The sequence below is a fragment of the Mandrillus leucophaeus genome, unplaced genomic scaffold, assembly GCF_000951045.1.
Source record: "Mandrillus leucophaeus isolate KB7577 unplaced genomic scaffold, Mleu.le_1.0 Scaffold602, whole genome shotgun sequence".
NCBI lineage: Eukaryota > Metazoa > Chordata > Mammalia > Primates > Cercopithecidae > Mandrillus > Mandrillus leucophaeus.
In genome coordinates, this window is record NW_012106498.1 from 503,649 (window position 1) to 520,317 (window position 16,669).

A 16,669-nucleotide genomic window follows, 5' to 3' on the forward strand; every position below is an offset into this window, starting at 1 on the left:
CCACCACACTCCAGCCTGGGCCACAGAGCGAGACTCCATCTCAAAAAAAAAAAAAGAAAAGAAAAGAATCCTGATACCTCTTTGCATTATCTAGGTTTAATTTTATACTTCATAGAAAAAAAAAATCTGAAGGCATTGAAACAGCTGTGATAACATGATAGATTTTATTAGATTTTACTGCTGCCCCAAATTCTTGGACCATTTCTTGAGAGTGGATGTCTAATATGTAGAGATACTGATGATATAACGTTGTTCCCAGCATTGTAACATATACTCGATGCTCCTTACACAGTGTAATCTTCATAGTAACCCTTCTGAGGTTACTACGTTGGTCCCATTTTGTAAAGAGGAAATGGCAGCTCAGATAAATTTGCTTGAGGTTGCTGACTGGCTATATATATATGATGAGGTTGGAACTGAGCCCAGGCTTGCCTGACTGTACTCCATTCTGCCTGCTCTGAAGCCCCTTTGCCACCTTGTATATACCTCCCTTTCTTTACAAACTCAGGCTATTCATAGAGTACAGTGGTTCTCAGACTGTTTGGTTTCAGAACCTGTTTATACTCTAAAAAATTATTGAGGGCTCCAAAGAGCTTTTTTTCAGGCTGGAGTACAATGGTGTGGTCATATCTCTTTGCAGCCTTGAATCCTGGGCTGAAGCAATCCTCCTGCCTCAGCCTCCTGAGTAGCTGGGACTATAGACATGCACCACCATGCCCAGCTAATTTTTTTGTTTGTTTGTTTTGGTAGAGAGAGTCTCAATATTGCCCAGGATGGTCTCGAACCCCTGGGCTCAAGTGATCTTCCCACCTTGGCCTCTCAAAGTGCTGGGATTACAGGCATAAGCCACCACGACCAGCCTAAAACAAATGTTTGAAAAACATTTATTTTATTAAAGAAATAACAGTAAACCCACTCCACAATAGCATAACATTTTTATGAATAATAACTATATTCTTTAATACAAAAAATTTAATGAGAAAAGTGGCATTTTACATTTTTGCAAGTCTCTTAAATTTCTCGTTTAATAGAAGACAGTTGTATCCGCTTCTGCCTTAAAAATATTGCATTGTTGTTTTGATTTAACTACATAAAGAAGAAAATTCAGTCACATACAAATGTAGTTGGAAAAGGGAGGAATATTCTAGTAGCCTTTTCAAATAGTTGAGGCCATTCTTTTTTAATACTCTGCCAAAACAAGTGGAAGTTTTTTAAAGGTTAGCTGCAGTGTGGAATCAGAAAACATATCAAGGAACATTTTATACTCTGAACACTAACATCCATTGGTCTGTCTTGCCTTTTACTCATGCATGGTTTTATAACTTGGAAAATATTGACTGAGTTACACAGATCTTTTAAATATTGGCATATTTCCTTATGGAATATTTTTTAAAACTCAAATTTGTTGCTGTTACCACTGATCTCATCAGAAAAGTCTGTAAGTACCGGGAAGCTGTCAAGCGAAAATTGGCAGATGCAAGTTTTTTTGTTATGTTTTGTTTTTTGTCTTTTAGAGACAGGGTCTTGCTCTGTTGCCCAGGCTGGAGTGCAGTGGTGTGATCATAGCTCACAGTAGCCTCCAACTCCTGGGCTCAAGCAATCCTTCCACCTCAGCCTCCTAAGTAGCTAAGACTATAGGCGCTTGCCACCAAGCTCAGCTACTTTTTTAAATTTTTTGTAGAGATGGAGTTTTCTTATGTTGCCCAGGCTGATCTTGAACTGCTGGGCTCAAACTGTCCTCCTGCCTCAGCCTCCCAAAGTGCTGGAATTACAGGCATGAGCCACCACGCCTGGCCCAAGTTTTCCAGTATTCTAGAATTCACCTGAAAACGTAAATTTTATCACAAATACTGTCAGATATGTTCTTTGAAGTCAAAAGTTCACTTTGTTCATTTTTTAGAAAATGTCTACCAGATACCCAAGTCCTATAATCATGATTTTTCTCAGTTGACTTTTGAGTAAAATTGGAGCTCAATGAACAAAGCTGCTAGTTCAGCTCACAACTCAGTTCCAGAAGTGCTTTTCCTCAAGACATGCTTTAGCATGTGAAGAAAGGCTTGTTACATACTTCCTAATTAGTCACGCAGAATAATGAAAAGATGTGTACTCAGGGTCAAGATTTAATGAAATCAGCCATTTTTATTGCTTCATCAAGAACATTCTTAAATGCAACTGTCTCTGTTTTTTTCCTTTTACTTCAGGTGTATGACAGTGAAGAATACCATTGTATTCTTAGTTTGGTTCCTGAATTGTGCCAAGGCACTTGCAGTTTTAGTCAGCATTGCTTTTATACCTTCAGGGCAAATAGCAACCCAGTGAAAAGGCAAATCACACCTTGCTTGAAAACTGTTTGCTATTTTGCACCCCTGAAAGAGTCCACAAACCATACTTTGAAAATTACTTATTTGGTATATGATAGAAATATAAGAATATTTGTGAAATTATAAACATTAGCAAGGAGAGAAGAATGTATTGTGAGCATGAGTCATCTGTTATTCAGCAAGGTGTGTGCTGCTTAGCATCTAGAAGTTATGTTCAAAAGTTGAACATTTGTTCAGTTCAGATTTAGAAAAAAAAAAGTTGGACAAAACACCACAAAAGGATCATCAAGGCCGGGCACGGTGGCTCACATCTGTAATCCCAGCACTTTGGGAAGCCAAGGCAGGTGGATTGCTTGAGCTCAGGAGATCGAGACCAGCCTGGGCAACATGGCGAAACCCCATCTCTACAAAACATACAAAATACAAAAAAAAATTACAAAAATTAACTGAGTGTGGTGACATGCACCAGTAGTTCCAGCTACTCGGGAGGCTGAGGTGGGAGGATTGCTTGGGCCTGGGAGGCGGAGGTTGCAGTGGGTCAGATCACACCACTGCCCTCCAGCCTGGGTGACAGAGTGAGACCCTGTCTCAAAAAAAAAAAAAATCAAAAACTGCCATTTGAAATGCTGTGAATTGGATGCATAGAGTAATACTACCTTCAAAATGCATCCAGTGCAGTGTTTTCTTAAGGTCCTTAACCTTCATAATAGTTAACTTTGTGAGAAGTAGTTAACTTCTTCTCTCAGAAACCCAGTGTGTTTGGTTGTAAAGGCTGGTGTAGGGAAGAGGGCCAGTTGTAGCAAGCAGAAAGAGCTGGCATGGATATATAGCAGGTGTCACCTCCAGGTAACAATAAATAGGTTCATGACTTCCTGTGGGGACTCCTGTATTAGAATGTCAGTTTCTCCAAGCTTTCATCAAGAGTGGTATGAAAGTTGGGTGCAGTGGCACGTGCCTCCTGAGTAGTCGTCCCAGCTACTCAGGAAGCTGAGCCCAGTTGAGCCCAGGAGTTTGAGGCCAGCCTGGGCCACATAGCACAACCCTGTCTTATGAAGAGGAAACAGATTCAACTCAGAAGACCAGAGAAGATGTATTCTCTGCAACTATCAAAGTTACTTATTAATCTGAGAAGCTGAAGGATAAAGGATTTGATAGACTGTATAACAATTTTTAAGTTATTGATAAAGGAATTGATTGTGGATCCCATGTACTTTTGCTGGAATAATAAAGCCACACAGGAACTTTTTAGACTGTGTGGTATTGTGGAGGAGGGCCTAGGATTCAGGAGCTTCAGTTTTAGTCATAATTCTTCCATTAACAGGCCGGGCGCGGTGGCTCAAGCCTGTAATCCCAGCACTTTGGGAGGCCGAGACGGGCGGATCACGAGGTCAGGAGATCGAGACCATCCTGGCTAACACGGTGAAACCCCGTCTCTACTAAAAAATACAAAAAACTAGCCGGGCTAGGTGGCGGGCGCCTGTAGTCCCAGCTACTCGGGAGGCTGAGGCAGGAGAATGGCGTGAACCCGGGAGGCAGAGCTTGCAGTGAGCTGAGATCCGGCGACTGCACTCCAGCATGGGTGACAGAGCAAGACTCCGTCTCAAAAAAAAAAAAAAAAAAAAAAATTCTTCCATTAACTTACTGTGTGAACTGGCTAAATTATTTAATCAGTAGAGCTTTAATTTCCTTCTCTGTAAAATTATAGGATTGGACTACATTTCTAAAGATAATCTAACTTCATGCATCAGGTACAGTCACATGCATGAAACACCCAAGTAAATTATCTGGAGAAATTTTTGAACTTTCGCTTTTACTACATTTAAGGATTCTTCTGAAAACAAAGAACAAATTCACTAGGAATTACCATTAGGTACATACTTGCCTCCTGGCTTGCTCTGATGTTGTTCTTAACCTTTTCTGATCCAAAAGGCTTATAAAATAGTGTTTTTTGTTGCTTTAGTGGGGTTTTGATTATGTCAATGAAAAAAATAAGCTCCTGGAAGATAAGGGAAATTGACAGTTCCATTAAGAACAGGATGTTTTACATTATATTTAGAATGAATTGTATGAATTGTGTACCTTGGGACACACATCTCATTTGCCATTATCTCCTGAAAAGTGTGTGGATACATAAGCTAAAACCGTTAGGGTGCATGTTTGTGTGTCTTAGAATAAATGATGCACCTAAAGTTCACTGTATTAGCTTTAACAGATATGCTTAGGTTCTAAGCATAATATTTTTGCCAGTTAATGGTAGCTAAGAACTTTTTAATTTTCAGAAGGACCACCTGACATGAAATCTGATTCGCTTTCCTCTAGTAATTTATATTCAGATTCAACCTTGGAACAAAGCACTAAGGAAATTTGTCTGTGGTTCCCCACTGATTGTCTTAAAATTTTGTAACACATGAGCATCGTTTTTTCTTTAGGATCTCTGGGCTACATGTGGATCACTTCACCAAATCTAAGTAGATTGAACTATCTACTTCTTTATGTCTTGGAACTCCTTTTTAAATGTGAAGACCTTCCTTATTGTTATCCAGAAAGCATATTGTTATTGTGTATATATAACTAATTTGTACTTAGATGAATACCTTTATCTTTTCTTTATTTAGAGATACCATATTTGTTTTCTGTTTTGGTTTTCTGTTAAAGATGCCCTTTTTTTCCTCTTAAGAAGAACAAACAACTCTAACGTCTAAACTTAGATAAGGTTTGGGGTTTTGCTTTATTTTGGGCATGTTTCTCCCCAAGGGACACCGCCTTTCTGTTTCAGACAGGTGCAGAAACAGACAGCTCTGATGCTGGTGCTCTCCAGCCTCCTCCCCCTCCCCACATCAGACTGCATGCATTCCACTAATATAAGGGCTTTGAAAAGTGGGACTGCCTTTGAAAAGGGTACAGCTTTATTGGTTACTGATTTGTTCAGAAAGAGTCTACTAGTAGACCCTTTTAAGGGTTTATGAAAAGGGGATCTGTAATCTCTTTTAAAGCTTCTCTTACTTATACTGAAAGCTGTCCAAGTTGTTTTGCAGTTTTTCATTGTACGCAAACTAGCACATTTTGAGTCTGTGTCATCTAAGATGGCAGTTTATTTTGAAGCGTAGCTGTCAGTCATGTAGCAAGCCAATATTTAAATAATTGCCTGGGTTAATTGCTTTTCTTTTAATTATAGAAATGAAACAGTGCTTTAATTTGATTTTGTTGTATTAATCCCTTAGCATGGCTGAAAGTAGTGCTGTGAACTAAGCTAATTTATCCCAGCATTGCACGTCACCAAAGGAGAAACTTATTTGGTCCTGTTTTTTTTTTTTTTTTTTTTTAGGAAATTGACTCTTCATGTACATTGTTTATGTCATGAATATATATTAATCTAGGTGAAGGCAGAGATAGTTATTAAAATCAGTGTTCTTTTATCATGACTGTGAGAAGTATGCTTAGTCTGGTAGTTTTCCTTGAGGCAGTTTGTTTTGTAGGTTGACTAAATTAGTGAAAAAAAGAATTAAACAGTTATCTACTTGGTATTTCTCTGCTCTTGAATACTAATTTACAGTTTTTGAAGATAATAAATACTAAATCATTGCAGAGTTTTTCTCAACATTTAAGCATATAGCATGTCACTTGGGATGCATTCTGACTAATACACGGATCTGCTGAACGATCTCATTACCCCTCCCTTTAGGGCATCATCATCTAATGGTGATGCCCCTTCCCTTGTCTTTCAGGTACCATTCCTGGAGACCCTTTACTTTTATCAAACAGTCTTCCTTTTACTTTCCCCAATGTTTCCAGGGAGGTGTAAAAATATATGTTTCTGTAATACAATAATATTGAAACATCTCTTTTTTTTAAGTCACAAATAGTCAATTCTGACGTCTAGTAATGTAGTCAGTTGCTCATTTTGGTTAATTAAGATTTACTGTTTATGTTCCATTCAAGTGTATCATTTTTGAAGAATTAAAATATACAAACATATATGTGTTAATTTTTCTTTAGCATTGATTGTCCTTATTGATTAATAAAGTTCTTTCAATCCATTAGAGTTTTTATGTTACAGTCAAAGAATTTTAGGCCTGGTAGAGCTTTCTGATAAATCAAAAACTGCAGCAGTTTGAGATATTTAATTCTACATTGAATTAATCTTTATTTGGTTTTGAGGCCTTGTTTTTAAACAGATGTGAATCCATGTTTGAGAAAGAAATAACTGACTTTGCATAATTAAGCTTTCTGTCTGCTTTCCCCTTTAATTTACTTCTGGAACAGGTATTCTCTAGAATTCAAAAAGCTTTTGTTATTTTTGAAATTTTGTATTAATGAATAATAGTTCTCTCCTGAAGTTTCCAATAGAGAATAAAATAAAGCTCATGATGAATTATAGGTAGTCACATGAGCTAGATTGAGTTTATATTTTTGCTTTTAACTAAGTATACATGTATATATACACATAAACACACACAAGTTACCTTAGAAGTTCAAAGTAAGCAGCCCTGGATCATAAACTGTTGTTTGAGTAGCACTTTATAGTTTGTAAAGTGGTATCTATGCTTACTTAGTCATTTACATAGCCCTGTGAAGTAAATATTCTTATTAACCCTAATTTTTTGGATGATAAAATTGGAGATCAAAAAGGTTCAGAGATTTGTCTGATGTAGTAAAGCTGAGACTCAACCCTAGATCTTTGTACTTACGTCTTCCCTCTTTCCAAATTTAATGTTTTTTAAAATACCTTAATGCTTACCAATTTATTTGTATTTTCTCTACTAATAATTCTTCATGTGCTTTATGGAGATTAATTACTCAGAAACATCCTGCGTAGAGCACACTTAGCACATAACTCAGCACATTTTGAGCACCTAAACTGCTTCTAGGACAATCCTAGTGGGATAGTCACAGGCACCAAAACTTAACACATCCAAAACTGAATTCAACATTGTTGGATTGCAGGAGTGGGGCATGCAGAATTGTGCACTGCCCAGGACAGATACAATTCCTGCCTTCCTAGAACTTATAAGGTACTGTGTGGAGCCAGCTAGGGAGGCAAATATGAAATAATTGTAGTGTAAATAATGCAGTTGAGTGTGGTAACTGGCGCAAGGCCGGATAGAGCACAAAGAAAGACTCCAACAAGCTTAAGTGCTTACCTAGCCTGATGGTCAAAGAAGGCCTCTCTTGTATGATCAGGAGTTACTGAGGCAAGAGATGGGTAGAGAGGAAGGGGAGGATTGCTCTGGGAGAAGAAATAGCGTATCTCAAGGCCTTGAGGTGAGAGTTACCATGGCATTTTCAGGGAACTAAGAGAAGTTGAGGACGGCAACAGGAATGAGGGTTGAGAAAGAGTAGCCGAAATGAGCCCATTGAGGTAGGCCAGGCCAGGACCAGGTTATACAGGGTCTAGTAAGCTATGTTTGGCATTTCAGATTTTATCCTGAGCCATGAGAAACCATTGAAGGTTTAAGTGGAAGTGATCACTCTGACTGTAGAAAATGGACTGGAACAACAGCAGAAATTGGGAGAATGTTTCTAGTCTCCTACGCTAGTTAAGAGACTGCATGGTAGTCATCCAGATGGGAATGATATAGACTGGATAGTGACAGTGGAAATGAGTGAAGTAAAGTGATGGATTCAAAGGGTGTTTAACAAGGAAGATCTTTATGAAGATACAAGAGCGAAGGAGGATTTAGTAGTAAATTAAGAACAGGTATAGAAAGGAAGAACATGCGTTTTCTAGATATGAGTTTGGAGAGACCATGAGAGCTCTCCAAGCAGAGATGCTAAAGAAGGCATTTGACTTTATGGGTCTTGTGCTGACAGAGGGAAAGTCTGGGCTGAAATTAAAATTAGAAACACTTGTGTCATGGGAACTGAGAAGATCAATCACCTTGAAAGAAAGTAGGGTGAGAAGACCTATGACCAAGTTTTAAAGTCCAACATTTTAAAATTGAGAGAGACTGATGAGTCAGAGAAAATTGAGAGAAAAAGTGTTTCAATGATAGATTTGTTTCAGTAGGATTTTAGGGATTATCCTGCTTTCCTTCAGATTTTCCCATCTGCTACTTGGTGTGAAGACTTTATGAATATTTATAAATACTTCCATAATTAGAGATAACTGGCTTATAATGCAGATGCCTCTTCAAACAACTCCTTGATTGGTTAGTCTTATTGAAAGTTTTCAGCAAAACAGAACATCAGAAAACGCTTTCCACTCTCAATTGGGGGAACTTGGAAAGCAGTGGGAAAAAGCAGGAAGCCTGTGGGTGCCCAAAGTGTTAAAAGCATTAGTCAATGGTTGGAGACCCAAAAGGAATCCCTTTTAAGTTAGTTGTGGAGAGTGACTTTGAGAATCAAGTGAAATAAGGGAACGTGAGACATTCTGTAAAACAGTGAATTGTTCGTTTTTATCCGACGTCACATAGTGAATGAGTGGTAGAGTCAGGGACCCAGGGGATGGGGTTGGATGAGGTGCAGTCAGCTGCTCTGGTTGGTGTGGATACATCTTGATTTTGTATTTTGGATGTGTGCTGTTGCCCTACCACCTTGGTTTGCAAAACAACTAGTATGGCTAAGAAAGTAATTGTTCTAGATGAAGGAGACTTCCAGATAATAAAAAAGTAAACAATTGAGCATTTTTAATGGAATAGTTTTCTTTTTCTTTTCTTTCTTTCTTTCTTTCTTTCTTTTTTTTTTTAACTTTAAGTTCCAGGATATAGCAGAATGTGCAGGTTTGTTACATAGGTATACATGTGCCATAGTGGTTTGCTGCACCTATCAACCCATCATCTAGGTTTTACACCCCACATGCATTAGGTGTTTGTCTTAATGCTTTTCCTCCCCTTAACCCCCAACCCCGACAGGCCTCAGTATGTGTTGTTTCCCATGTGATCTCATTGTGTCCATGTGATCTCATTGTTCAACTCCCACTTACAAGTGAGGACATTAATGGTGTATTCATGTATTTCACATCTTCCCAATCTTAATGAGTTGTATCTTTTTATTTATTCCTTGGGATCATCGTTGTAAGCATGTTACTGTATTATCCTAGAAATGTTCCTTGGGATTCTTAGGTGGGATAGGGATGTGTGCCCCTTTAATAAATATTCTAGGACAATTGGTGTTTTACACGCTCTTTCTTCGTGGCCTATGTTCATTCTTCCTTATCTCTACACTCGGTGCATCTGCATCTTGCCACGCTCTTTTTCTTACCCTCTCCTCTCCTTTTTAAACCTTATTGCTTCTTACCTTCTTACACAGAACTTGGCTTTTGTTAACTATCAGGTCACTAACTATCAGTGTGTTCCTTTTCCCTCTTTCCTGGTCAGCGAACACACCGGTCTCACTAAGTCTCCTGAACCCTTTTCAATTTTCAGTCTTATAGTGGGTAAGTTACTTCTGGATACAATTTTTGGGATTTGAGAGTGTTTAATGCCTGAGTCACTAATCAACAGAATGCTAGTGTGTGCAAATCTGGCTTCCAAAACCGAATGAGGGAAAGTTCTTTATAGAAAAATCCTAACTAGGCCGGGCGTGGTGGCTCACGCCTGTAATCTCAGCACTTTGGGAGGCTGAGGCAGGTGGATCACGAGGTCAGGAGATTGAGACCACTCTGGCTAACACAGTGAAACCCTGTTTCTACTAAAAATACAAAAAATTAGCCAGGCATAGTAGCGGGTGCCTGTAGTCCCAGCTACTCGGGAGGCTAAGGCAGGAGAATCGCTTGAACCCAGGAGGCGGAGGTTGCAGTGAGCCGAGATGGTGCCACTGCACTCCAGCCTGGGTGACAGAGCAAGACTCCATCTCAAAAAAAAAAAAAAAAACAAGAAAAAAGAAAAATCCTAACTAATAAATGCAGAAAGAATGATAAAATTAGAAATTGCTATTCTAGTTCTTTTGTTGAAATAGGCCATCAAGCAATACTAAAATGGTAAAAAGTTGATGGGACACTTTAAATGGAGGGATCAGACTGACTCCCCCAAACTCAAGTGATTGACACTAACATCATTAAAAGTGGGGCATGCAAACACTATATGCCTCCTAATATGGTATAGCACAGGGGCCAGCAAACTTTTCCTGTAAAGGGCCAGATGGTACTTATCTTAGGCTTTGAGAACCATGTGGCCTTTAGTTGCAGCTAGAAAGCAGCTATAGACAGATACATAAATGAATGAATGTGTGACTGTGTTCCAATAAAACTTTACTTACAAAACAGGCATTAGGCTGGATTTGGCCCATGGGCTCTAGTTTGTAGACCCTTAATATAACAATAAGTGCACAGCACCAGATATGAAGTCTTCTTGTCAAAACAATTGAACCTGCATCAGATCAAAGCTCCAAGTCTAATCATACTTTTCAGGAAATAAAGGAACAAGTTAAATGACACGTACAATCCTGCTGTGGGACATTTTATAGGACAGATAAGCTGGTTTCTCAAGTAAATCAGTGCATAACAAAGGGGGTGAAAGAAGCTCCTTTGTGGAGGGAAAAGAATCAAATGTAATATGTAGACTTGGAATTCCTCATCAGAAAGTAGATCTTTGAGATAATAGGGGAAATTTTAAAATCTGATGATTTTACTCCAATAAACAAGTATAGAGTAGTTGAGTGGGGATAGATGGAACAGTTGGCAAAATGTTGATGATTGTTGAAACTGGATGGTAGATACATGGGAATTTATTAATCTCTCTACATTCTATATGCTTGAAATTTTTTATAAGAAGTTAAAATAAAGTTGAATATACCCCAAAAAGTGTGTGAGTCAGTCAGGGAGAGGGGTTGGCTGCATAGAAAAATAGGGAAGAATCAAGTGGCAAACATTTTTTCTTATAGTTAGAGGAATTTTTGTTTTTTATTACTGGTAGTGCTCATTTTAGTAGTAGTACTTCCTTTATTTTCTCACATGAAATTCCTTCCTCCACTTTAAAACTAACGTTCTTATTTTCACATTTTAATTTCAGATGGAAGTCCCTGATTGCAAGTGCCACTGGTATTCATTGTACCACTTAGATTTTGTTAAGAAACAGAAACGGAATTACTTTACTAAACTGCTTTGTGATTACACAGATAGACTCTGGGAGTTTGCTAGCACCTTTTATTTTAAATTATAAACAGGGAAAAAACAAATAAAGAAAATAAATACAAAAATTTAGACTTTTTAAAATGACTTAAGGGAGAAGCAAGTCACACAATGAGTTTGAGATGCAAAGCAGCGGATCAGAACAAATAGCTGCTTACATGAACAAATCAGTGGGATGTGAAAATGCATCACCGTAACCTACATTTTTTTCTACCGAGAGATTTGCAGCTGACTATCGGGTGACTCATTCCTATGCTTAGGGGGTGAGGTAATGCTATTGTGAAGGGTGATGTCATCTCTGTACCTGAACTGCATGCATATATTGCTTCTGTGGCTCTCAAGGAAAAGCTCCATCTGCTTTCACATATGCAGCCTGAAAGACTTGACAAGATTGGCACAAAGGTCAACAGCCATGTGTATGACTCATAAGCAACCAATTAGTGAAGAGCAGCTATGTAAAAGTGAACTTTTAAAATCATAATCCAGAAATATGACATGATGATTCATTATTGAATCATAATGCCTTGTTGTTTGTGTTTTGCACTTATTGAGTTAATGCTGTTGAGCATTTAACTTTTAAAATAAGGCAGTTTTCTCAGTATGGTCAATCATACCAAGTCTTCGTTCTTTAAACTATATTTTTAATTGAAGATAAGGTTGGTTGGTCAGTCTGTTGGTTGATTGGTTGGTTTTACTTTTGGAGAGGGCAAAAATGGATTTTATTCCATATTGGTTTGGCAATTGATTTTTGCACTTAGGAGACATTGTATTCCCTAAGGACCCGCTACTGCTTTAGAGGAAAAGAGGTTTTTAATGGAAGAGGAAATAAGTCAAAAGAAATGCTATCTGTTTACTGCAGACGCACTTACTCCTCTTCCTCTTTTAGTCATGCACACCTGCTTTCTCTGTTTATACTTTAACCTAATACTACTGTTGAGATGACCAATTAAAATATCTATTTTTAACTTTATTATCATTTGAATCTAGTGTTCTGGTAAATAAATATAGAATATTTAACATAATATGGAGGTAGATAACAGTAAATACTTGATTTTCTATCTGATAAGTAACTCGAAATAGAAGATCATCTAGGCTAAATACTACATATTGTTATTATAGGCTATGTGCATACTGTGACCTAAATTTGTTATAATGGCAACTTCAAGTTGGACATTCTACAAAAGATAAAAATAAAGGTTTTAATTTTTGAGAATAAAATTTGTTATCTATCATCAGGAAATAGAAGGAAACAAAGAATAAAATAGTTATGCTAAGACTCCAAGGTAATATTAGGTGAGGTATATACCAATGTCACTTGAGAACTTACTAAAAATCAAATGTTTTTTCAGTAAGAGTAACAGTTAGGAATCTTTAAGTATCTAGAATTATGGTAAACCTTCATTTAAGGGTATGGTCTTGAGTTTCATTATAGAGCTCCTACAAGACTCTTGAGTACCTTTCTTCTGTTTTTAAACTCTTGTTTGGAAATAATTTCAAACTACGGACAGTTGCACAATAAACGTGGTACCAAAAAAAACCAAAAACCCTTATATGCTCAGATTTTACCTACCCCAACCAGGTTGCCTGCTTTATATGCTTGCCCACGTCCTCTTACCCACTGTCACTCTTCTCCCCCATTCCCTCATACACACTTGTTTTTCTTGAAATATTTGAGGATAAGTTAAATATGCATCATGGCCCTTTACTCTTAAATACATCAGTGTATACTTCCTAATAGAGATATTCTCTTATGTAATTACAAAAGTTATAAGCGTTACCAATTTATATTAATACAATGCCTTACCATCCATATTCGAGTTTTGTCAATTGACCTAATAATATCCTTTATAGCATCCTCTACCCCAAGTACAGCATCTAGTCTAGGGTCAGATATTGCATTCATTTGTCACGTTAGCCTCTTTTAATCTAGTTTTTTTTTTTTTTTCCCCACAACCTTTCTTTGTCAGATATTGACATTTTTGAAGAATATGGTTTCTCTGTTATTTTATTTTTAAAATGGACTTTTCCTTACTTTGTGCTTGCCTGATGTTCAGGCTGTGCATTCTTGGCTGGAATACTACCTAGGTGATGAAGTCTCAGCGTCTAACTCTCATTGATGATTTTTACTTTGGTTATCCAATCAAGGTGTTATCTCCACTATATAATATATAACTTTTGTTTTTTCATTTCTTGTAATGATAAGTACTCTGTAAGGAGACATTCTAGACCATGTAGATATTCTGTTCTTCATCAAAGTTTCCACCTCAATTGAGCACCATTTCTGACTCTGGTATGACCCAGTCTCTACTGTGATGGTGGCAAAATGCTAATTTTTCCAACTCCAGCCCTTCCTTTTCCCTCATATATTATTTATTTTATCTCTTTGCTATTGTATGAACATGTGAATTTCTATTTTTAAAACTTCAGTACTTAACTATTTTGGTGCTTAATTGTCCCAGATTTGACCAGTGGCATGCCCTCACCCTTTCCAAGCACATCCTTGTTTTTTGAAAGAATAAGATGGTAAAGGCTCATCTTGCATCTACACTGCCCCAGCCCTGGAATCTGCCATTTCTCTGAGGAGCCCTGGTTCCTTTTGGTGGAGAATGTAATTAGATAACACAATTTGGGCACCGGGTATGAGTGCACTACTTTTACAGCCACTGTGTAAACATAAATATAAACATTAGCTGACCTGGTAGGTATTTCTTGGAGGTTCAGTGAACAATTTTTGAGAATATCACAGTGTCTCGGATTATAGTTACAACAAAAAGGAAAGATAAAGGAATGATAGGATTTTTGTCAGCAAACTTACATTGCTAAAATTTTCTTAGATTTCAAAACAAAAACATACGTGATGCTAGGTTGAAGGCCAGATAGGATTTCTCTCGACAAAGTTGGTACAGAAGGATGTTCCAGAAAGAAGAAATGACATTGACAATGACATAAATGAACAATATCAGTAACATTAAATGTTGTGTTTAAATAACCATGCCTGATTTCTACCCATTTGGGGAAAAGTAAAAGACAGGGATGAAAGGTTTATTTAAGGTCAGATTTAGAGGACTTTGAATGTCCTCTAAAGGATTTTGGATCTTTAGGATTTGGGGTCTTTATTAAGAAGATAATAGCTGTTGAAGATTTTTGAATAGTGTCATAACAAGCTTAACTCTGACTCAGAGAGATTAATCTGGAAGATACATAGAAGATTAAGGAAATTTGCAGTTAAGAACTGTAAAGAGGCTATTATAGTAGTTCAGGCAGGAGATAATAAGGATTTGAACTGGAAAATAAAAAAAAGAAGTGAATTAGAATAGTGGCTTTTAATCTGTCTTCCAAAACACCAGGTTTGGGGCAAAGTGGTTGTGTGAGTTGAAGACCAAATGAGAACTCTCAGTTACTGTATGCGAGTTTTCAAGTAAGTATCCCTTTAAAGAAAGCAGTCTGCTGCTTAAAGAACAAAAAACTATGTAGAAAAATTTTGTTAACTCTTACTTCTCTCATATTCCTGTTTCCTAAAGTTTTGAGCCTGGATAATCAGGAAAATAGTTGTGTCATTAGTTGATGTAGATCAAATTATGAATTTTTTAAATGCCAAAGGTCAATGTCACAAAGACGTACTAAAACTCTTACTGAGGAGATAAGATATTCTTGGCCAGAAACCTTGGAATTATCCTGGACTCCTTTCTTTTGCTCATGCCATAAAGAGAATCTACCATGAAATCCTGTTGGCTTTACCTTTCAATTATATCCCAAACCTGACTATCTTAAACAGCTCAACTGCTTATCAACTAATCTCTTACCTTCCGCCTGCTCTCTCTGCCTCCACCCTTGCCTCTCAGCCTGTTCACTTTCCTTATGGTTTTTCAAACGTGATGGGTACACTTCCATCTAAGAACCTTTGCAAAACCTGGCCTGACCTGGTTAATTATCTCATGTTTAAGACTTTGCCCAAATGTTACTTTCTCAGTGGGGTCTACCCTAAGCTCTTTATTGATAATCCCCTCTCCACCCCATGCATATTTACCATTCTCCCTTTATCTTGTTCCATTTTTTTTTTTAACGGCATTTATCACCTAACATACCCCATGTAATTTACTTATTTATTAAGTTGTTTGTCTCATGACACCAGAGTTTAAGCTTCACAAAGGTAGTGATTTGTTTGTTTGGCTCACTGATCTATCCCAGCCATCAGAATGTGCCAGGCCATAGGTAGGCCCTTAATAAGCATTGTTAAAAGAAGGAAGGGCAACTGAGAACACAAAATCAGTAAGCTTACTTACCAGGCTTCTAGCTCATTGCAGATTTGAGAAAGCAAATAGAAGAAAGGATGGGATACTACTTGAATCAATATCTCTAAACTTGTGTTCCTTGGAGCTGAGTCTATGACAGTAATTGGCCTTGATAAAAATAGCCCTAGAAAATACTGCATATATTATCTATAGAAAATCATATTACACATTAACATACTAATGGCTATAAGAGCTCCTATAGTAACCTCTTCTTGAACTCACTTGATCATAAAACTCTCTTCTGGTAACTCAGCCTACCATTATGGGACCCTTTTGGCCCATGGTAAACTGAGTTTGAGAAAAACCTTACTAGAGTACTATGTGTAGGGCCTGGGAGTGATTGGCAGTTCCTTTAAATTACTTCTGGTTGATCGACTGCGCTGCTTCATGTGCTAGTCAGAAGGAGGCTGGAGTACATCAGAATAAAGACTCTAGCTCTTAATTACTATTATTCTTTTGAAGGTATGACGTTTTTATTTTTCTGGGAGAAATAAAAAAATAATAATTAATGTTATTGCTCTTTTAAAAAGTTAGCTTCTGTTTTAGGTATTTGGGAATAAGATGATTATTCCTTCCCTGGATGGAGCACTCTTCCAGTGGGACCGAGACCGTGAGAGCATGGAAACAGTTCCTTTCACAGTTGAATCACTTCTCGAATCTTCTTATAAATTTGGAGATGATGTTGTTTTGGTTGGAGGAAAATCTCTCACTACATATGGACTCAGTGCATGTAGTGGAAAGGTAAGTGAAAATACTGAATTTACTTTGGGGAAATCAGAATAAATTAGGGTAGAAAAAGTAATTTATTAAACGACACTTATTACTAGTTGAGATTTATTGTAATTATTCCCTGAGGTTGTCATTTGTTTTAATAAGAGAACTGTGAGGTAGGAAGGGGAAACTAATAACAGAATAAATGGCAGAGCCAGGAATAGAATAGCAGGAGGAAGAGAATTCATAAATATGGTCTACTGTGTCTCAGGTGTTTT

General features: G+C 37.4%; 1 protein-coding gene across 3 annotated transcripts in view; it reads left to right on the forward strand.

The window, feature by feature from the left end:
• EIF2AK3 (eukaryotic translation initiation factor 2-alpha kinase 3) overlaps positions 1 to 16,669 on the forward strand; it is an 84,631-nt gene that overhangs the window by 26,893 nt on the left and 41,069 nt on the right. For 2 of the 3 annotated variants that reach the window (XM_011999824.1, XM_011999822.1), the window contains one exon: positions 16,227 to 16,421. In XM_011999824.1, the coding sequence (XP_011855214.1) occupies positions 16,242 to 16,421 (180 nt within the window). In that variant the 5' untranslated portion in view covers positions 16,227 to 16,241. Of the gene's footprint in view, positions 1 to 16,035; positions 16,143 to 16,226; positions 16,422 to 16,669 lie in introns of those variants that run through there. The other variant, XM_011999823.1, reaches the window with a different exon arrangement.